Genomic DNA, 23,749 nt, shown 5'->3' with positions numbered 1-23,749 from the left:
AACCAAACCAAAGTGTTTCAAGCTCTCTGCAGGGTTAGTTTTATTTATTGTCTCATGTGATCAATGAAGAGTCATTATGTCACACAAACAGAAGCATCATGGTCTTTCTGTTGAGGACATGACAACTAGAAAAAGGCAAGAGACTTGCCATAAATACACCAGCCTGTATAGCACCTGCACACAATCACCCCTGGCCACCCGGCAGGGAAGGGGACAGTGAAATGACAACCACAAAGCCAGCATCAGCTCTCCCCTAGGCCACCAGAGACCATCTGGAAATGGTCAGGACAGCCATTATTATCCATCTGGGATGCGGTTCTGGAGAGGAACCCCGAGGACACAGCAGGGTTTTCATCAGCAAATCATACACCCACAGCACAAGAAGTGAAAGACGACAAGTGACGTAATTAAACATGGAGACCCACTTCCATATCAAATGCCCTTTTCAAGTCCTTCTAACTTCACAGAAGGTGCTCAAGGCTGCCACGTTCTCAAATTGGCACCCAGAGGGGCACCGTTTTGAAAAGGTTGATCTTAACTGATTTAGGCTCTTTAAAGTTAAGTCAGGTTGAAGAACAAAAACTCTAAAAATGCTGTTCTGACCTTTTCCAGTGTCTGTATAACTTCAAAGACTGCCGTGAGGAGGGAAGCTCAAGGGAATTTAGTTCTTATCCAGGGAACAAAATTTAGCCCAATTAGAAAGATCTTAAATGTTCAGGCTGAGAGATTGGAACTGAAACCGGAAGGAGTTTGGTCTAGTTACAAGATCGCTGATGTCCGCGTAGCTGGCGTCAAATCCATGAGTCTACAGTCATGCTTAGAGAATTTTCTCCCATCCTTTCCTGACTTCTTCAAGGTGTAGATGTGACCCCTCTGGTACTGCCCGATTCCCTACAGTGAGGGATGAAGCTTATTAAGCTGCAGGAATTAGGCAACCTGAAGAAGTGTGTGACTCCCTGTAGGAAAGAACATTCCCACTGGCCACGCGTCAGCCAAGACCGCAAACTGGAAGGAGCTGGCCAGCTGTGTCCAACAGACCCTCTCGCCATGATGGAAACATTCCTATAGCCAAATGGGATTACAGAGCACTTGAACCATGGCTAGTGTGACCAAGGAACTAAAGTTTTAATCTTTTAAGATTAATTTAAATAGCTTCGTGAGGCCAATGGCTGTCTAATTAAAGCATGAATATAGCTCCTTGAGGAATACAGAATACAGGCCCTATCACTGGGGATGCTGCTTCAATAGAGAGAAGCGGAGCCAGGCATCTGTCTTTGGAATAAGCTCCCCAGGTGGTCCTCAAATGCCCCAGACTTGAAGGACAGTAAGAGTCTGTGCGTGATCCTGGTGGAGGGGCATACCCACTGCTTGGAGACAGATCGTAAGAAGGACACAGAACTGGGCTTGGGAGCGAGCCCAGAGGCCACAGGCTCGCCCCACCTGGCTCCCGCCTGGAAAATGCAGGACGCAGTGACACTGCCTGAGGCTGTGATGGCTATTCAGATGCTCTCGAGGCCACGGCCAATGTCTCGCGAAGTTCCACCCACCGCAGGCTCATGCTCTCCAGCTCAGAGCCCCAGCCACTGCTGCAAACACCCATGGATCCCAAAGAAATGCCAGGTCCACATGGAACACTCCACAGGTCACCTCCAGAGTGGATTCTGTGAGGCCCAAACGTCCACCTTCCCCCAAGGCCCAGAGGACCATGGCCACCACGATCCACATCTTTGTGTCCCTGGCCCCTGCTCAAATGGCAAGTTCTTGGTCCTTTCCTAGGGTTCTCTCTTCTGATCAAAGGGCATCACTGTTCTTCCAGCATTTCATGTATAAGAATTATCCCTGACATCTTCCTTTCCATATTACACCATACATTCCACTGCCCATCCATTTCTGTCCATTCTCTGTCCAGAACATTCTCATCTATTCCCTTCTATGAGAGTCAGTGCCCTGCTTACAGGCCTTGCTTCCATGAGGCACCATGGTTCTTAGGAGAAAATACAAGGTCTTATCATGGAGCCCAAGATCCCACATGGACTGGTTTCCACTCTTCTCTCCCCATCTCCCTCTTGCTCACCAGCACACGGACCTTCATTTCCAGAACACTTCAACGTTCCTTCCCCTGCTTTCGGGAACTTTCCGTATGCACATCCTTCTCTCTAGAACCCTCTACGCTCTGCCCTCCTTTACCTGGCTCACCCCTGTTCATGTAAAGCGTAAATGCTGCTTCATTGCATGGTTCCTTCCTGAACCAGGCTGGGCCTCCTGCTTGTCTTCTTAAGCTCTCAGCACCACTGTCATTCAGTATGGTCCTCTGATGACCTGTTTAGCACTGGGCTCCTTGACTGACCTCCAAGAGGACAAGGACTTTACCTTGTTGATGACTCTATCAGCAGTGCCAACTGTAGTGTCTGGTATGAAATAAATGTTTGTGCTAAAAACAGAGCTGCCGTATGATCCTGCAATCCCACCCCTGGGCGTATATCCGGACAAAACGATAACTCAAAACGATACATGCACCCCTATGTTCATAGCAGCACTATTTACAATAGTCAGGACGTGGAAACAATCTAAATGTCTATCAACAGATAAATGGATGAAGACGATGTGCTACATATATACAATGGGATACTACTCAGCCATAAAAAAGAATGAAATAATGCCATCTGCAGCAACATGGATACAACTAGAGATTAACGTATAAGTGAAGTCAGAAAGAGAACAACAGATACCATATGATATCACTCATATGTGGAATCTAAAATATGACACCAATGAACTTATCTCTGAAACCAAAACAGATTCACAGACATAGAGAACAAACTTGTGGTTGCCAAGGGGGAGGAGGTTGAGGGAGGGATTTATTGGGAGTTTGAGTTTAGCAGATGCAAACTATTATATAGAGAATGGATAAACAACAAGGCGCTACTGTATAGCACAGGGAACTATATTCAATATCCTGTGATAAAACATAATGGAAGAGAATATGAAAAAGAATGCATATATATGTACAACTGAATAACTTTGCTATACAATAGAGATTAACACCACACTGTAAATCAACTATACTTGAATAAAATAAATTCAAAAAAAATGTTTGTGGATAAATGACTAAGTAAAAAGAGAAATGGTCTCTTGATTTATTGTTGATTAACATTAGGAATCATTTGAATTGATAAAGACCGATAAGATTTGTGAATGGCGGAAGGGAAGTTGAGAGAGAAACACATAAGATGAGATAGTAAAGTTTCTATGATACAGTTTTCCCTTCAATAGTTTAGTCAATAATTAGAACCACCAGGCAAATTAAAGCTGGAGGCTCTGACAGGCAGGTGAGGCTTCCTCTGCACGAGTAGAAATGGAAAGAAATAGCACTCTGCACACAAACAAAGATTTTAAAATTCTAATTCCTGAGGATGTCAAGATTGTGAAGTTAAGACCATGACAACAACAGGAGCCCAAAGGATTAGCACACGAATCCTTTCCAGCTCTCGTCAGAATTAGATGTTCGACCAGCGTCAAGACTTACGGGTACAGATTAGTCATAACCTGATCTCTATTAATTTAGGACATTTAAAACAGGACACAGTTACAGTGAAGCCAAGGATACAATTGGGTGAAATAACTAATATCACTGGGTCCACAAGAATACGTCACTGAATCATTCAAACCCGATCATCAGAAAGAACATGAGCTCTAACCTCTTGGCACTGACTGTACACAGACGTTTATTCCATTTCGCAGATGAGGAAACAGAGAAAATATAAGCATCTTGTTGCTGGAAGCAAAGCTGGGTTTCTGAACCTGGCTTCCTGACTCCCGCCGCAGCATTCTCTCCAGAAGCTTTCTCCTTGAATAGGTAGTTTCTCTCACCACCCAGGACAGACCTTTAACCTCCTGCTGACTCACTCCTGGCCTGATCCAGGCCATCCACGTCCCATCCTTCACTCTTTGCTAAGGACTCAGAGAGTGCCCACCACAGGCCAGGCCACAAGGAAGGGGATGGAGGGGGAAGTAAAGACCCTGCCCCCTGACCTTGAGGACATCTCTAGCTGGTGGGAGAGGTGATGAAAGTCCAATAGTGGAGGCGAGAACGGTGGCAGGCAGCTTTCAAACGTCGTGCTTGAAACAGCGCAGGGGGCAGGGTTCTGCATGTGGCCTGACCGGGGTCATGCACAGCAGAATGGTGGCCTCTCCAGTCCAGGACCCACCTCAGGAACCTGCGCACACCCAGGTGGCAGCCACCTTTCAGCAGTCGCATGGCCTCAGGGGCTCACATTGAATTTTCATGTCTCATTCGCAAGAACTACTAGTCAATTTCCTTCTGCACGTAACAATATTTATTTTTTTGTTAACCCAAGAATAGGACTCTACATTTATCCCCATTAAATCTCATCTTGTTAGTTTCGGCCCATTGATCCAAACTGCTAAAATCTCCATGATCCAGATTCTGCCACGCAGAGCACAGTTATCCCCTCCCAGCTTTGCGTTGCCAAGAAATGTGATCAGCACACCTTTTACGTCTTCATAGCGATGGGCTGACAAAACTGTGGGCCAGGATGAGGTCCTGTACACCGTCCTACAGCCACTGACAGCAGTCTCAGTCCAGCTGTCCAACACGATTTGGTTCAACCTGAACAACGGATTACTATCCTCTAGGTAGTTATTCAGACAACTGCTAATCCACCCGGTCCCACCTCTGCACTGGCTGCATTTCTCTACCCTACATCATGATATTCTGAGATACCGTCCAACAAATGCCTTCTCAAATATTTATGCCCATGTTTGACAAATTTAAAATGCTCCTTTCTGCAACTGTTCTGGAGTGAATATTAATTAGAGTGGCCCCCTAAGAGATGTCTGGAATTATTCCAGGCAGAAGAAAAGTCAATGCCAAAGTTCTTCTAGCTCAGAGACGCCCCAAATATAAATCAAGTGGGCCGTGGACTTCCCCCGGCAATTGCCTTCAACCAGTGATGGACAGGGCTTGAAAACAGAAAGCTCAGTGGGAATCATCTACCGCCATCAGTTTTAATTATCCTAAACCGGAAAAACGGATGTCTAAGCTGGCCAGCCTGTCCAATAAAGCATTTTGATCAAAGATGCAGTTGCACAGAGAACCTGTTTAAGGAATGGCCTGGGTATCCATGGGGATCCAGGAGAGTTACGGAACTTGTAAAGCTGGTTCCCGCAGTTCCATAGGCAGACAGCAACATCATGAAAAATGCTTCTCCAGGGAAGCTTTGAGTTTCTTTAAACATTCAATTATGGCTCTACAAACAGATTTTAAGTGAACAGCATCTGATCTCTGCACAAATTAGAGATGCTAGAAGGCAAATAAAATAGATTCCCTGAAACAACCATGTAATACAAATTCAGCCCTGTTTCATGAAGAATTGGTTTACACACGAAGAGTTTTGGAGTGGGGTTACTTAGGTGACTCTCTTTTTGCATTTGCTTTACATGATGATTTTTATGATTGAAAGCACTGAAGACACCTTTATATTGGTTATGATTTTAAAGCAGGTTTTTACTTAAAATAGATTTCTGGATATAGTCCATGGGTAGAGCTTTTTAGCCCTTGGAAAATTGCTGGGGGCCTTCCTAACATCCACCACTTTAAAAAAATTTTTTATTGAAGTATAGTTGCTATACAATCTTGTATTAGTTTCAGGTGTACAGCAAAGTAAGTCAGTTACACATATACCTATATCCTCTCTCTTCAAGATTCTCTTTTTTTTTTTTTTTTTTTTTTTTTTTTTGCGGTACACGGGCCTCTCACTGTCGTGGCCTCTCCCGTTGCGGAGCACAGGCTCCGGACGCGCAGGCTCAGCGGCCATGGCTCACGGGCCCAGCCGCTCCGCGGCATGTGAGATCTTCCCGGACCGGGGCACGAACCCGTGTCCCCTGCATCAGCAGGCGGACTCTCAACCACTGCGCCACCCGGGAAGCCCCTCATTTCTTTTTTATAAATAGTAAATACTTCAACATTCTTCATTACAACCATTTTCAAGCTTTTAGAGCAGCTTTTTTTCCTTCAAAATAAAAAGTTTTCCTAATTTTAAGAGCAATATTTTCTTGTTGTAAAACATTAATAAAGAAAGTAAATGTCCAAATCTTTCGAGCATACATGTACGTGAGTATAATTTTAAGATAAAAGCTGAATGCCATGTAAACTACTATCCAACGTGCCGTTCACAGCGGTCATACTATCGATGCTATTTACAATAATAAAAATCTCCATCATCATCTTTAGATGTACTACTGTGTAGTATTATTTCATAGCTGAGTCATAACTTATTTAATCGATCTCCTATTGACCTATTGTAGGTAAAACTTTCTGCAATGAACATCCTTGAACACAGGGCTGATTCCCCCCGTAGACTCTGAAGCAGGGTACCGACCAGGTTACCTTCAGACTGGTCGGGCTCTCTGTTCTGTTGGTTGTTAAATATTTACATTTATCCTGCTTCCTCGTCCACTTATCTTTGGGTTCTTATAGCTTCATTTGGATAACTTCTCCAATTGGATCTACTGGGCCAAAGGCTACGCAAATTAAAAATTCTACTTGAATTTTTAATTTTGGATGGGTTGATCACCTTTTGTACCTGACAACCAACCAGTCGCATACAAGCATTTCATTCTACCTAGAGAGTTGTAGAATTTTTTGGTATTCATCATTTCAAAAGTGAAGTGCTTATGGAACAGACATGTCACCGTCTTCAAAACTTTGTTATACTGAAGTAACTGGTGGAAATGGATTGGAAGTGGATGATTAAAACAGTCATATTACCATGCTCTAAGTTTGAAAATGTCATTTTTAACAGAATGAAATTTCCACAATGAGTATAAGTAGGATAATTAAAATAAAGCTATAAAATGTTATAGGAACACATTAAACCGTCTCCAGATACTTTTCTAAAACATGCTTTGCCAGTGAAGTTGGGAAAAGAAATAAACCAAGAAGAGAGAGTTTTAAGTTTACAACTTTTCTAATTTTGAGGTTATTTTGTGAAAGGCCCAGACTGGAAGTGAGCAAATTAAGGTACCTTTGAAAATGATCTTTTATACAAATTAGCCACTGCCTAGTAGTCAGCCTGCACCATACCACCCGCCTTAATGGAAGGTAAATCATTTTCAGAGGGAACCATGAATAAGACTATTAACTCACTTTACAGACTCAGAGAACCAGAGGGGCTCGAATGCATTTCTATACGGAAAAGGACATCATTATAAAGCTAAATGAAGAAGTAGGATATCATATTACACACAGACTACAATATCAACTAGGAAGACCAAAGAAGCAAAGGCTTTTCTACAAGGAAAAGAAAATCCATATGCACATTCACCAAAATGCCAACCAACGTTGTGTTTGGTGGCCGGGGTACTTTTTTTGGGGGTGGGGACTCTTGATTTTTTTCCCTACAGTTTTCAATTTTTTTGCATTGGATACATATTCCTTGTAGAGTGAAAACAAATAACTTAAGGTTTTTATTAAGTCAATTTCCATTCTTCTCCCTGCAGCCCTACTATCGTGTAAAGGTCCAGGATCAGTCTCACTCGTGCCATTTACCACATTCCTCCAACAGGCTAACAATAAGAACGGTCGCAATAAAGACACTTCCCAAATCCAGCTGCCAATCCTAAAACCCCAGCGAGGAAATGCGTCACCACCAGAAGCCTGATTTTCTTTTGCTCTTTCAAGGAATACCAAGTTTCGTCCACTGAGATATTTTCAAAACCACGTACAAACAGCAGTGTACGAAAATGTAAATGTCCTATGATATTCTTACATGAAAAAAAAGAGTATGAAAATATATACTTTGCTAAGAGAGACATATCAAAAGCAATATTCAGGTTTCCGTTCAGCCCCCTGATTATCCAAGATGTATTCCTGAACCTCTAGTTTAAGATCACCAAGTCACAAGAAAAGCTAAAAACACATTATTTACTGCTCATAAAAGCTTTTAATCCATCTAATGGGGAGGGAGAAACATGGAAGAAATGCAGAGGCAGGCTGCAGACCCCCAAGAAGCAGGCCATGCTATGTTACATATGCTCATTTAAAATATATATTTAATGTATATTCATATGCATTTTAAAACCTATTTTTTAATAATTGCTGTTGGCCATGGTGTCAGATACTGAAGGTTAGAATTGGCCATTCATGATCCCGTTCATCTGATTTGCTCAGGACCCTCAAACCAAAGTAAGTATAAGTAAGTGATCTGACTCGTTCACATAGAGATGCTGAGTCAGATTTTTGTGACTCAATATCTCTGGCAGAACTCATTTCAGTGAAACTGTCTTACCTACACTGTCATTTCAGCAAAAAAGCAGCATTTCACTGATGGGTGAGAAATAGGGACCAGTAATTCTGGAAGACAGAAACTCCAATTTTGAATCAAGCGTGACTTGGGAACTTATATCTTTAAATACAGATTGCTTATTAGGAGAGCTCGACTCTTTGCTGGTACTAATCAATTAGAATAGTAGGGGTCCTTTAGATCTGAGGAACCCATGGGGAGAGCCGCAGTATAAAGGATGACAAGAATATGAGTTATTTTTACTTGTGCCTTGAACCAGGCACAGTTTTCTCCTGGGAAGGCATACAAAATATGTAATAACATCCATGTGCTACAGGAAAAACTATATAATACCATTTTCTGAAAATATATATAATTTTTCAAAAAAAAAGGGCCAAATTTTTAAGTCAAAAGATAAAATAAATACTTCATACCATTGGAGACAAGGTCTGAAAGATAAAATAAACTCTTGGTATTTCCCAAGGAAAAAAGAGCTTCTACCCATTTGAAACTGTTTCTCCTTATACAACCCAGGAACTGCCAAAAGTCAACTAATTATGGAACACTGTTATTGGAACAGAACAGAGGATGCTTAAATTCTATCCTTGAAACATCAGGCTCTGAAAAAAAAAGAAACATCAGAACTATGAGAAAAACCTGCTGAGCTAGAAAGTTCTCTTTTAGAGTGATAAAATACAATTATTTTTCCATTGGATCATTCTTTGAAGTTAATTCCAGCCTCACATCCAAATTCGGATTATGAATCTACTCATTTAGTTCTGTGTCTCTAAATGCCAACATCAATTACACAGCACTCTCCGGTCCCCACGTTGTAACTTTCTCCTATGGTGTCATAAACAGGAATTAACTCGACTTACTTGTTTCTTTCCAGATTTACAATCAGTTCTTTGCTTTCCAGCTGTATTCGAAAATTCAAGACTCCTGGATGATTCTGAAAGAGAAATAAGAGAAGTCAGTTGAAGATCATTTCCCTTCGAGGTGCCGTTATCTCAGTATGCTCTGTAGGCATAGTCAATGGAGGGAGAGAAAAATACATTCTCCTCCCGGGACCATCCTGAGATCCTGAGTGGAGGAGATCAAAACAAGCAGGACGAGAGTCTGGAAGACGCATCGCCCTCCCAGATGGTACTGACACACCTGCATTCCTGGCCTCTGCACTCCTTTCCTTGGGCCACATGTACCCTTGGGATCCTTCTTGACTCAACTTCCATCTCCCATAATCGACTCCTTCCTTGGTTTCCCTGTTTCTAGAGAAGGCACCTTCATTTCCCCAACTGCTCATGTCAGAAATTTGAAGTCCTTCTCCCTCAACAACTCCATCTGATCCATGAAGAGGTCCTATTGAGTCGCCCTCCAAAACACAGCTCCTGTTGTCCGGGTCTGACATCTCCCCACCTTGCTCTGGGTCAAGCCACAATCATCTCTCATGGGGATGCTGCAAAACCCTTCTACCCCGCTCCCTCCACATCGACCTGTGCTTTCCTCCCATTCATCCCCCAATGGCAATGGGAGGATATTTTTAAAAACTCAACCTCATCCACCTACCCCTGGTCATGGCAAGCCTTCACTGATGTTCCGTTGCACTGATGATAATATGCCAACTCTTTTTAAAAAATATTTATTGAAGTATAGTTGAAGTACAATATTATATGTTACAGGTGTACAGTTCAGTGATTCACAATTTTTAAAGGTTATACTCCATTTGTAGTTATTATAAAATATTGGCTATATTCCCTATGTTGTACAATATATCCTCATAGCTTATTTTATACCCGATAGTTTGTACCTCTTAATCCCCTACCCCTATGTTGCCCCTCCCCACCTCCCTCTCCCCACTGGTAACCACTAGTTTGTTCTCTGTATCTGTGAGTCTGCTCTCTTTTTTGTTATAGTCACTATTTTGTTGTATTTTTTAGATTCCACAAATAAGTGATATCATACAGTATTTGTCTTTCTCTGTCTGACTTATTTCACTTGGCATTATGCCCTTCAAATCCAACCCTGTTGCTACAAATAACAAAATTTTCATTCTTTTTTATGGCTGAGTAGTATTCCATTGTGTGTATACACACACACACACACACACACACACCCCCATACGTACATATGTGCATGTGTATATATATATATATGTATATATATACAGACATATATATACACACATATATACATATCTCACATCTTCTTTTGCCATTCATCTATTGATGGACACTTAGGTTGCTTCCATATCTTGGCTTTGTAAATAATGCTGCTATGCTATGCTATGAACACTGGGGTGCATCTCTCTTTCTGAATTCATGTTTTTGTTTTTTCCGGATATATAACAAGGAATGGAATTGCTGGATCACAGGGTAGTTCTATTTTTAGCGTTTTTTGAGAAAACGCCATACTGTTCTCCGCAGTGAACATGCCAACTCTTCAATGCGGGCTGTAGCTCCTGTATGGCCTGACCTTCATGCCCCGCCACACCCACCTGCGTTGCTCTCCTCGCTCACCCAGCTCTAAGCCACACTGACCTCACCCGCTCCTCAAACACACCAAGCTCCTTCATAGCTCCGAGTCTTCGCACAGGCTGTTCCCTCTGCCTGGAATGCTTTCTCCCAACTCTGCTACTCGGTATCAGCTTAAACGTCAATGATGCAAAGAAGCCTTACCTCACTCCCCAGTCTAATGACATCCACCTCTCCCCAGCTAGTATTTCTCCCAGTCTCCTGCCCTTTTCCTCCTTGTAAGGAAGAACTCCCTTCCTGTTCATTAAAATTCAGTATGTTGACTTGTGGGTCCACTTGTTTATTATACCCACGAAGGTGCCAGACAAATAACAGAAGCTCAATTAATATTTGGTGAAGGAGAGAATCAATCAATGAATAGGGCAAACAACTCTACCAACCTCTTCTCCCTCTTGTTAGGCAGACGCCATCTTCCTCCTCTCCTCTGGGCCCCAGGAAACCCTAGTCTGTGTGTGCCCAGCTGTCAGTGGGGGGCAGGAACCTATATTCTTTGTTCTGCCCCAGAAATCCCAACAAGGTTCTTGCCCTGCCCTGGGAATGCAGCCATGTGGCAGTGTCCCCAAACCCACACCCCTACCCCAGCTTCTCTCCCACTTAACGGGGTGGTGGAACACGCCACACTCTCTCTTGCTGAGCCCAAGTCAATGATTCAGAGTCCTTACCCCAGTCAAACTGATGTACCATCCTAAAGTTATTCTACGAAGCTCTTCGTTTGCTTCCCCTTTCCCTGGGCATCGTCAGTGATTCTGGGGGTGTCAATTCCAACTCCCCCCAACGCCACCACCAGCTAGCATGTTCAAATGGAGGTTTCACATGTCCATGGGGCATTTCTCTCCAAAAGAACTTAAAATTTTTAATGTTTATTTTAAAAAAATGAATGCTGTGTTTTCATTCTGATGATGTGGAAAGAGAGTTCAGCCAGCGTGACCACACCCACCCTGACCCAGCTCACCATGGCTGCTGTGATCAGGTCGGGGCCGGGCAGGACAGCCTGACTATCTAGGCTGATGTGAGAAGGGCAGAGGAGGGTTTAATTCACAAATGATGCAGCCAAGCTAAGCAAGGGCCAAATGCCATCACAGCCCAGTGCGGAAATAAAGGTTCCTTAGCCGCTTATAAAGAGCACAGTGGAGGAGAGACGGGTCAGGACGAAACTGGCAGCACAAACTCCAGATCACCTGCACCTCCCGGGTAGCCTTGCCCTGGTGCTGCAAGTGGCGTGTCAGTCTTGTGCAAACATCATCATCCGCATTAAATCAGTGCTGCTGACTTCAGTGTATTGGTTTTGTTTGCCTTTGCTTTGTAAGATTGTTTGGTCTTATGCTTGAATAAGGGATAGAAGAATACGTTTATACGTAGTTCTCTAACATTCCATATTTGAAAGACACTATTATAACTCCAGAGCTCAAGGGACTTTTTTCACAACACAGCATTTCAGCTCTACTATGAATTAACAAACCACACACCACTATGTTTTAAGAGAAAATGGATTGCAAGCTCCAACAGCCAACCTGAAAATAATGAGTTAAAAGGAAACAAAATTGAAACAAAACCTGCAACAACATGAGTTGTTGGGTCACATGAGTTTTGGGAAAATGTCACAAGTTGCATTAACTAATGCCATATAACTGGGACAGAGTCACAGAGCGCGAAACACCACTCACTTTATTTTTAGGTAGGCCATTGGAATGGCTCTCTGTAGTTTCCTATGTCTAATACATATGGCTATTGAAATTTAAATTAATTAAAATAAAATAAAGATTAAAAATCAGTTCATCCGTCTCACTGGACACATTTCAAGGCTCTAAAGCAGCAGGTAGTTAGTAGCTACCTCTGCTAGGCAGCCCAGACGTGGAACATTTCCATCTTCACAGCAAGTTCACAGAAACTTCCATCTTCATTGGACATGCCTGAGTCAGTAATAAAGACCTAAAACCTGCGTCATCCAATAGCTGCCCACGAACTAGACTATTTTTAATATTGGTGCCTTCGGGGGATAGAATTAAGTACAAACCCAAGATGGATTATTTTTTAATGTCCTTTAAGAGAGCTCTTCTCAATTTTAATTGATGGGTGATATTATTATTATTTTTTGCGGTACATGGGCCTCTCACTGCTGTGGCCTCTCCCGTTGCGGAGCACAGGCTCCGGACGCGCAGGCTCAGCGGCCATGGCTCACGGGCCCAGCCGCTCCGCGGCATGTGGGATCTTCCCGGACCGGGGCTCGAACCCGCGTCCCCTGCATCGGCAGGCGGACTCTCAACCACTGCGCCACCAGGAGAGCCCTGGGGTGATATTATTTTTTAAGTGGTTACTTAAGCTTGAGAGTTAAACTGTTGTATTTCCATATACATAAGATGCTTAAGTATATTTTCTGAGTTTAAACATATCTTGTTTTTTATGGATTCATTCTACCAAATGACTATACAAACATCAGTGATCTAGTGAAAACCACAATTTTACTTGTTATATTTTGATACTGTCTGGTGTTTTTAACAATTGTACAGGTTTCTGAGTGTTTGCTGAACTTTTAAATTCAATATCACTATTCCTAAACACACATCACTTCTTTTGTTTTTAATATAGCATACAAAAGTGTTTCTCAGCCTTGGATTTGCTTTTGAGTCCGTCACAAGGACGTTTACCTAAATTTACCTATATTTTCTGACACTTGAATTTAATTACAAACACATATAAGAATGTTCTCTCCAGGGTCTGCTTTTTTTTTTTTTTTTTTTTTGCAGTACGCGGGCCTCTCACTGTTGTGGCCTCTCCCGTTGCAGCGCAAAGGCTCCGGACGCGCAGGCTCCGCGGCCATGGCTCACGGGCCCAGCCGCTCCGCGGCATGTGGGATCTTCCCGGACCGGGGCACGAGCCCGTGTCCCCTGCATCGGCAGGCGGACTCTCAACCACTGCGCCACCAGGGGCGCCACCAGGGAAGCCCCCAGGGTCTGCAATTTGTACTCGTTAATTCTATCTTAGAAAAACAAGATTATTAATTATGCTTACAATAAAATATTAGAACAAAAATACATCTCAATGTTCTGTCAAGATGTGTCCAAAGAGCGTATGTATGAATATGTCTGTTTATTTGTATGTGTTTTATGTATATGTGTGAAAAGTTACTTTAATTACAAATTGTGTTAGCCTAAGATATGGACACACACATCACTATTTACTTTTGGTTTTTTCTTACACATCACTATTTTAAAGATAAATCCTGGCAATTATATTTGTGAATAAAAATAAAATATTTGCAGCACCCTTTTTCCCCCATGAAAAGTTCAGTTAAGCTTGAACATGAACATTGGTACTAATTCTACATAAAGTCCCTACGGGAGCTGTTAGAACGTTCTAATGTTAACATATTCAAATGAATACATTTTCCCCCAGGGTGGTAGAAAGAGCTTTACCTGTATGTTTTACTTGAGATCTGAATGGTATAGGAGAAACCAACGGAGAAGAACAGAGAGCTATTTTAACTCAAAACCACTCATTGCATTAGATTTCTTAGTTTAAAAGCATGTATTCATTCCATTTTCTTTTGATTTTTAGACATTGGAGATGACGAACTAGTGTTCGTTAAATACAGCCTTCCTTTTTAAAAATGAGACATTGATTGCCCTAATGAAACCGTGTCCTTTACTGAATGCTTAAAGAACTGCATTTGCTGAATAAATCAATTAAATGCTTATCAGCAGGCTAGAAATGTTTTGACGGTCATTATAATTCCTTTTTTCTAATTGGCAAAAGTATATCCAAAAGAGTATATAAAATGCATAAGTACAATTTAAAAAACAACAATAAAATAATCATCAGGGTACCTACCACCCAGCTGAAAAGTCAAAATATTACCAGAATCTTCGAAACCCCCCGTATTCATTTGCTAAGGCTGCAATAAGAAAATATCTCAGACTGGGTAGCTTAACTATCAGAAATTTATTTCCTCACAGTTCTGGAAGTTAGAAGTCCATGATCAGGGCAGGTTTAGTTTCTTCTGAGGCCTCACTCCTTGTAAGCTCCTCGTGGAAGTGAGTTTGGGCAGGCTCCCCCAAATGGTTTGCCCAGAGGGGTCTGCAAAGTAAGGCTCTGGCCAGAGACCGCTGCCCATCACTCGGACCCTCGGCTGCTCTGTGCTCTTTCTGAGGTTTCCCACAATGGACTTGCCCAGCATATCCCACTTAACTGGAAATAGAAACACATTTTTAAAAAGTGATCTTTGGATTAGCTACAGCTTTTTCTTTTCTTCTCAGTATTATCCATTGGGCTGCCTTTATTTATTATTTATTTATTTATTTATTTCTCCTTAATAACATTTTTAGTCACAATAACCTCTTAAGTGATATCCTATGACAATGTAAATTATTTTCTCTGCTATCTGTTACTTACGAGCAATATTATAACAACAATAAAGGAATCTTAAAAGTGATCTTATTTCACATTTTACTCCAAAATGTTGGGCTGTCATTCTTTAATCTGTGTAAAGGGGAGCTCACCCAAAGTTGAATTTAAATTATTTCACCCATGATGGGTGTAAAATATCCCAAGTCAATAAATGTAACTTTTCAGGGATGCTCATGATTTTTTTTTTTCCTCTGATGGATGGAATGATACACAATATCGTCTCTCTGGTGTTTCTCTGTCCTTAAAGGATAGCCATTTTCAATGACTTAGAAAAATCTGAACCTGACCATGAAGTTGAAATGAGGTGGCAGTGAGCCTGCAGAAGGAAGGGGACTGCATGAAAAAATCAGATGCGGGGTCAATAGCCAAGTCCACTCCCATCACCACTTCTAGGTTACCCTTTCAAAGACAATGGTCAGTTCTGAGCCAAAGTCATTAGTCTCAACCACCGATACTAGAAACTCAGAGGGACCTAATTTTTCAAGCAGAACAACAATATTAAATAAAATACTGCGTTCAAGGGACTCCGAAATAACTGGATCCCTCTCCAGCACTAAATAAATGCTTCAGGCTGCTGCCCTGGCACTCACGGGGCACGAGAGAGTCACTTATTGCTATGAATATTTAGAGGCGATCTCGATTACCACTTTAATATCAGTGCAGCAGTTCCATAGCCGGGAAGATATGGGCCCTGTGGAACTGAGAGAGGACAAAATTGAATTAGCTGGAGAATAACACAGTAAGGAACGAGGGCACTGCAGCACCATAATGGGCGTCTCTGGCTTGAGGCCTTTTAGTTGTTACGTAAATGACAATAATGTTTATTCATGAGTCATTGATATTTTTCTCTGATGGAAAATTTACATCAGCAAACCACTTGTTAAAATGTGCAGGCTGGCACACTTTATCTTAAGGTAAAAAGCGCTTCTGAAAGATGTGGAATGTAGTTTGAAGCTGTTTGTGTGTTACGGTGTTAGGTTCTCTTTCGCACGGATTCTTCTTACCGTATTTCTCTGCATGACGGGTTTACCGATTTTAGGCCAATTCTCCCTTCCCACCAAAAAAAGGCACGACCTCACCACCTCTGTCATGTGTGATGCTCTGAATTCAAGCTCTTTATGCTGTTGCTACTGGTGGGATTACTAATGCTTAGATTTGCAACTAACATTTTAGATTTTCATTTTTGATTATACTGTAGCTATAGCCAGATCATCTTAAAGCCTCATTCATTCACTGAAATATTGCCATTCTGCCCCACGCATCTGTACGCTCTAGGATTACAGTTCCCCATGCTGTGTCCATCTGAGGACAACGGCAGATTCTGAGCAGACAACGGTCGTCTGTCCCCTCCCAGAGCTCACTGTTGGGTTGTAAGAGGAGACCAACAACATGACTTAAAAGAAAGCAATCTAGAAGCACGACAGTGCAGGTTTCTCAAACTTAACCCATCTAAATTTCAACTCTTATGTTACCGCCCCTCCCCAATCCAATGCAAAGGGGAACTTGGGGAAAATTCACAGCAGCTCCCCCAGAACTCCCCAGCTTAGTTAACAGTGCACCTTCTTAAACCCCTTCAGCAATGACCCACTGTTCTTAGAATAACTGCTGTCTTCACACCACCAACAGTCTGGCCTCTCTCACCCCTAAGCTCCCGGCTCACCGCTGAACTGGTCAGGCTGCACCTGGCTTCTGGGCCTCTGCACCAGCTGAGCCTTTGCTGGAAGGCCCTCCTGGGCTCTCGAGGCGCCTCACCTCCCGGTCTCAGCCTGGACGTCACCCCCCGCAGCGAAGACCCCCATCCCGGTGGGCTCTTTGCCCCACGCACCACTTCTCTCTCTCTCTAGCCATCTCATTTGTGATCGTGTATTGGTGTGTTTACTTTACTTGTTAATTGTCTATTTCCCCTTTTCAGAAACAGAAACTTTGTAGGAAGAGGGAATTTTTCTGCTTTGTTCCACATCCTATTCCCAACGCCCAGAATGGGGCCACCTAGAAACATCTGTGGGATGACAGAAGACAGGCGCGGCGGTAGCAGGAGATGGCGGAAGGGATACTGATGCAGGGGGCAGCGGAGGCATAAGTGCCACCTCAGGAGGTATGAAGGGCCGTCTGGGCTCTCCTCCCGGGTCCCTGCTGACCCAAGCACAAGGCCAAAGTCCATCCATCTGAGCCCCGCCTCACTCTCAGAGGCTGACGGCCCCCAGATGCAAGCAGCTGCACAGAGGATCCCTTGGTAGTGAGTGAGGAACTGGGCCATCGAAGGTGCCTTGGGTTCTGTTCCTCTGTGGAGAGGAAGAGGGGCTTGCTGGGAGCTGGACCACCTATACTTGGGGCGGCCGAGAAGGCCAGTGAGTGCGAGCTCCCAGCCTGGCTCCTGGCCCCTCCGAGGACGCCCGCTCGTCCCGCTTGGTTTCTTTGGACCTCAGTGATGGAGAGCCCAGACCAGAGCAGAGGGGCAGAGAGCGTGCTGTAAGAGGACGAGGGGATGAATCAGCGGAAATCAAGGTCAAACACGAGGTGGTGGCTCTGGGGGCTGCAGAGCCAGAAATCAGAGCCATGCTGGGAAGGGGGTGAGAAAATCAGGGTAGGAGGGGCTTGAGGACGTCCTATTCTGCCACTTAATGGTTCTTAACTGCCCTGGGCTTGGGGGCTGAACGCTGGACACCGTGTGGTGACGTGGTGACCTAGGAGCTGAAACGTGTGGTGAGACTGTGCTGCTGAAATGGGCCCCTGACATCAGATCCCAGCAGGCTGTGCACTGGTCCTCAGACCTCTGCTGCCCTCCCATCCACTCTGCCTTCAGACATCTCGATTAGCAGGAAGGAGAGACAAAGTCGAGCTCCACCTGGCCGCCTGCTCAGGGCTCAGGAACCTCAGGACGCCCAGGGCAGGAGGCCAGTGGCTAGGATGGACTTCCCCATCGGCCATTCTCCCCATCACTCAGAAGACCGTCCACAGCCCTAGTGCCACGGGCCCATCATCCCGCCCACACGAGGTACCGGCCCCTCCTGCATGTTCAGTATCAGTGAGGCGGCACCACCGACAACAGGGCTTGTGATAAGCAACGCTGTCGCGAGAAGACGGCCTGAGCGGAGTGCCAGGGCCCAGGGTCCCTTCAGCATCTTCAAGCTACCTCCTCCAACAGCTACGGAGGTCACTGAGCCCCGGTGTGATGGCTAGGGACATCTTAAGTTGGATATTTAGGAAGCAGATAGGTAACAATCCCTCCTCCTTTGAATGCAAAGGAACAATCATCTCACCTAAGAAAGACCTATTTCATTGCATCTCGGAAACTTGTTCCACGCAGGAGGCTGAACCTGGGAAGGGGTCAGGCCAGAGATGTGTCCACAGACACGCTGGATGCTGCCACTCGGACTGAGGGACTACTGGTTGGTCATCTCACTCTGCTGGGCCTCGGCTTCCTCACCAGGAGACCGGGGATAACAATACTGTCTATCAGTGTGGTCGGCAGAATAACGGGCCCCCAGAGATGTCCTAATCCTGGCAACCTGTGAATATGTTACCTTACCTGGATAAAGGGACCTTGCATATGCGATAAAGGGGGACCGGGAGATATTATCCTCGTTTATTCAGATGGGCCCAGGGTACTCAAAAGCAGATCCTTAAAAGCAGAGAACGTTTCATTGCTGGGGTTGGAGAGATGCCACAGGAGAAGAACTTGACCACTTTGCTCGCTTTGAAGATGGAGCAAGGGAGCCGTACGCCAAGGAAGCTGGGAACGACCTTGAGAAGCTGGGAGCGACCCTTAACCTTCAGTTGGCGAGAACACAGAGACCGTGGCCCGACAGCCTCCAAGTTGGCGGACTTCTGCCAACATCTGAAATGAGCAGGGAACGGACCCTCCCCTGATGCTGCCATCATAAAGGGCAGCTCTGGGAACACTTTGATTTTAACCTGGTGAGATGTGAAGCAGGAAACCCAACCAGGCTGCCGGCCTTGTGACCCTCAGAACTGAGAGATCACAGATGGGTGTTGTTTCAAGCCACCTAAGTTGTGGGGGTTTGTTAGAGCAGAGATAGAAACCTGAACCATCAGGAAGGTTGCTGTGAGATTCAAACGGTAAAATGTCTGTTTGGAAACCATCCTGCATGATAAAATGGAAATGCATTTTTATTACATAAGTCCAATCACAAACGAAGCTGCGACTTCCCAGCATGACAGTGACAAAACACCATTTCACTTGTTATTTATTGCTATTTACCCAAATTGCAACTCTTTTATGCTTTCTGTATTTTGATCTAAATGGGCATAATATATTAAGTTTTTTAAAACGCTAACAAGTTTTCAAAAAGAAATATAATACATTCATTAATCGGGGGCCTGTTTATAAGGCAGGCACCAGGCCAGTTCCTGGGGAGATGGCTCAAAGCAACTTATCTCCTCCCTTGTGTTAGGAATAGGAGGCCCTTCGTCCTGTCACCTTAGCAGCAATATTTTAACTTAACCTTTACACCCCATGCTTCACTAGCCTCTGACCCAAGCACACCTTTCACATCTTTGGATCACACAATGCCTTACCTAACCAATTGATTCTTTTCTTAAAGAACTAGAGATGAAGAATAAGTAATTAACGGATGACTAGATCTTTTCCCCAGCTTCCCCTTCAGTCATCTCACGGGCAAACTGCACGAACAGGACAGCATCTAAAGAAAGACCCCAAGGAGTCAGCAAGTCTGCACACAGTGAAGGATGACAAAGACTCTGACCTCCTCTCTAAACGATTAACTGCGCCTAGCTTCCCCTTCTACCCTTAAAAGACTTTCATGGCCAAGCAGAATCTTTTGAGTTGGTTCTTGGACACGAGTCCGCACTCTCGCCAGGTTGCCGGCCTCCTGAATAAAGCAGACTTTCCTTTTCCAACCAACACTTGCCTCTTGAGTATTGGCTTTCGAGCAGCAAGCAACCCAACCTGGTTTGGTAGCCCTTGTTAGTACGGAAGGAGGATATTATACCTATATATGACCAGTGTTACGGAAGGCGACAGAAGGTTCTGGAAGACCCACATGGACACAACACAAGATACACGCATGCACGTCATCTTGACGTGAAATATTCTAAAGATAAGACTTGCTAAGATTTGCTTACTGATATAATCGGGATATTATAATATTAGAAAACAGAACCGAGCATTACTTTTTGGAATGACTTGCCTAGTCTTACAAGACACAGCTGTAAAGTAACGTGCACTGTGTTGATTAACTAGAAAGTTTGGTTTCCAATAGAAAATTCATTTATCTAACTAATTTTATGTCTGGCAACTTCCATATACCATTTTATTTTTTCCTACAACAACATTTCGAAACTGTCAGTCAGAGGAAGTTAATAGCTTAAGTTGCTAGTTAGCTTGCATGCAAGCTGTCTTCCAGGGAGAATATCCCATTCATATGTTGACTAAGGGCCATTTATAAAGCATCCCTGTAATCTCTTTCAAATAAACGTTAGTGGAATATAATAAACTCTTTAAAAAGTAATCCTGCTATCGATCACGGAGGCACTGCCAAGTCATTCTGTCCTCACTGAAGCCTGGTGCAAACAGGTTTTTCTGCTGCAAACAGAATTACAGCTAATTGCTAACTTTTTATAAAACATACCCTAATTGCCCCGTGAAAACTCATGCTAAAAGCCTCACGGAAAGCTATGAGATTTCACAGCTTCAGACAGAAATTGCAGTATGACTGTCCCCAGCTTTTCTCATCGCTTGCCCTGTCACGCTATTTCTTGGGGCATTTGGGCCTCAGAAGCAGGAGGGAGAGAGAGCAGGAAGGAGAAAGGCTGCTGGCAGGTGCTGGAGGAGGCCTCCAGGGGCAGAGTTAGGAGACAGAGCCAGAGAGGATGGTGCTGTGGACATAGATGCGTGCAGCCTTGCGACAGAGGACACAAGAAGGGCAGTGGAGGACTCAAGTGGCCACTCACTCCACTGGGTTCAAAGGACTTGGCACCCCTTGAAGATACAGTTTTCCATCTTTATCCTAGCTCGGTTCTGGGATAGGGAGGTCCTCAATCAGTGTACTTTGCTGAATGAAAACTTGAGTTCAACTTTCTTTTCTGTTAAAATACTAGTAAAGTCAACCAAACATAAATCCAGTAACTCTTCTAGGCCACTTTGTCTTCTACGTAGAGGACCCTCCAGTCCAAATCTCCAGCTCCAGCCTCTATCTTGTGATGGGAACGCCCGCAAGTCAGGTCGAACAGATCCCCTACCAGCGACTCAAATGCTACTAGGTTTAAAACTCACTCCCCACGTTTCCCATCGTCTCCACGACTTCCTGAAGCACACTCCTCATCCCGGACCCCTTCTTTTCCCTGTCGGCATCATCATCATCCTTTTGTGCCACCTTCGTACCGTCCTGCGACTCTCGTCTTTCTCCCCATCTCATGTTGAATTAGTGGTCAAGCCCCGTGGACCCTGTCTCTGGATATCTCTGGAATTCTTTCTGTTCCTGCCGCGTGGTCCTCACCCCAGCTCTCCTGACCACTCTTGCATCAACCAGTCCTAGACACGGTTCCCTGAGCTCTTTCACGAACGCAGGACTCAAATCCTACGTCTCCCCTTCATCTTGCTCTGAAGCAGAGGTTGCTCAGCTTTTCATCCTCTTCAGTCTGTCCACCCTCCCTCCCTCTCCACTCAATGCTCAAGGGCAGAGTTGACAAACATTTCCTATAAAGAGCCAGGTCCTAAATATTTTAAGTTTTGCGGGCCACTTGGTCTTTGCCAGGACTACTCAACTCTGCCCTTGCAGGCAAATACAGCCGCAGACAATATCTCAATGAATGAGCGTGGCTATGTGCCACTGAAACCTTACTTATGGACACCAACGTATGAATTTCATGTAATTTTATATATCATGAAATACTCATCATCTTTTGATTTTTTTTCCCAGCCACTTAAAAATGTAAAAAACATTCTCGAACCCGAGCTAGCCTCCAAATCACCTGGAGGGCTTGTTGAAATGCAGATTGTAGGGTCCATCACAGAGTTTCTCATTCAGTAGACCTGAGACAGGGCCTGGGCATCTGGACTTCTAACAAGTACCCAGGTGACGCCGCTACTGTGGGCCCGGGGTCAGATTTTCCGGATCGCTGTGCTAGACCGAGTTTCACAGGGTGACAGTTCACAGGCTCCACTCAGGCTGCAGCGAACGTTGGTTTGGCCCCAAAGTGCATGCCACCTAATTGGTCAATCTGATTTAATTGCTAACCTCTAAGAGTCAGGAGAATTCTCAGACAGACCTGGATGTGTTGCTTCCCAGAGGAAAAAAGATATCAGAAAAATGGCAACCCTGGCCTTGCACTTCACGGGACAAGAATTGGCTGAAAGTGAAGAGAAGCTGCCTGTTCTTCCAGCCCCACCTGTCCTACGTTATCTGCACATGGAGGCCAAGGGGCAAAGGTGATCTATCGTCTTATGCCTTTGCTTGTTTATAACACCAACCTGGCCCCTTGCAGCATTTGAATTCGCAATCTCTGGTCTAATGTCAAATAGGATGTGGATACTGGTTGGATGATTAGAAATACGCATGGAAGGAATGAGCTCGGCTTTCCTCTCTTGCCTCCTCTGGCCTCCCGAACTCCTTCTCATCCCACAAGGCCCCTGAGTGGCTCCTAACCTTTGAAGCCCTCCGTGACGATTCAGGTAGAACTCTCCTCTCTTCTCCCTGTACATTACACTCCCACATTCTGCCTGTACTATACTTACTTCTGTTCATAGCAAAGTGCTCCCTAGGCTATAAGCTCCAGGAAGCCTTAGCCAACTTTGAATATCCACCAGGCTGCCTCAGGTGCTACTTTCTTATACATCCAAAGCACGAAACCAATGCTTATTGGTTTGATTAACTTGAACTTGATCAATACATTCAAAAATGTTGCTCATTCATCTTTTCATCAAATAGTTACATGCCAGATACTGTGCTGTGTTCAGGCAGTCTACCCTGCTAACCAATCGTGGCCCTCACTACAAAGTTCAGAGTCATGAAAATAGCTTATTATACTGAACAAAGGAATATACCAGCTACTTTGTTATTGATGTTGTGTTGACAGAGTTCCATATTTAAATCCACCCTTAATACAGACAATTTTTAGACCAATATAGAAAATCTCGTCCTTGCTGAGAGCGAGGCTGGAGTTATCACAAACGTGTGATCAGCAAATCCTTTGCCTATTTTGAGCTTTCCTGGATTAGCCATCTTAAACTAAACCACAGAGTGTAAATGTGACAGCATTTAAGAGGCTACTGTGGAAACTGCAGGATTTCTACCAGGACGATACTAGCGGCCACCAAGTGGTCACAACGAATGAAGTTCACAGTCACCACTGTGCCTTCATGTCCTTCACTGGATGTCCATGGCTTTCGCTTTGGGAAAGGACAGCCAGGAGCGCTCAGGGATTCCTTTTTGTCCTGCTGGGCAGAAAAAAGAGCAGCTCCATTCCTATAAATGACTTTGTAACATCTATGCAAAACTGGACCAATAATCAATTACCTGGACTTTAAAA

General features: G+C 44.1%; 1 protein-coding gene across 1 annotated transcript in view; it reads right to left on the bottom strand.

Annotated features, from left to right (window-relative positions):
• The window catches only part of ADAM12 (ADAM metallopeptidase domain 12), a 392,674-nt gene that overhangs the window by 267,727 nt on the left and 101,198 nt on the right, over positions 1 to 23,749 (bottom strand). The window contains exon 3 of the mRNA XM_079899866.1: positions 9,182 to 9,255. Within this exon, the coding sequence (XP_079755992.1) occupies positions 9,182 to 9,255 (74 nt within the window). The remainder of the gene's footprint in view (positions 1 to 9,181; positions 9,256 to 23,749) is intronic.

This window comes from Stenella coeruleoalba, assembly GCF_951394435.1.
Source record: "Stenella coeruleoalba genome assembly, chromosome: 16".
NCBI lineage: Eukaryota > Metazoa > Chordata > Mammalia > Artiodactyla > Delphinidae > Stenella > Stenella coeruleoalba.
This window is presented reverse-complemented; position numbering and strand designations above follow the sequence as displayed.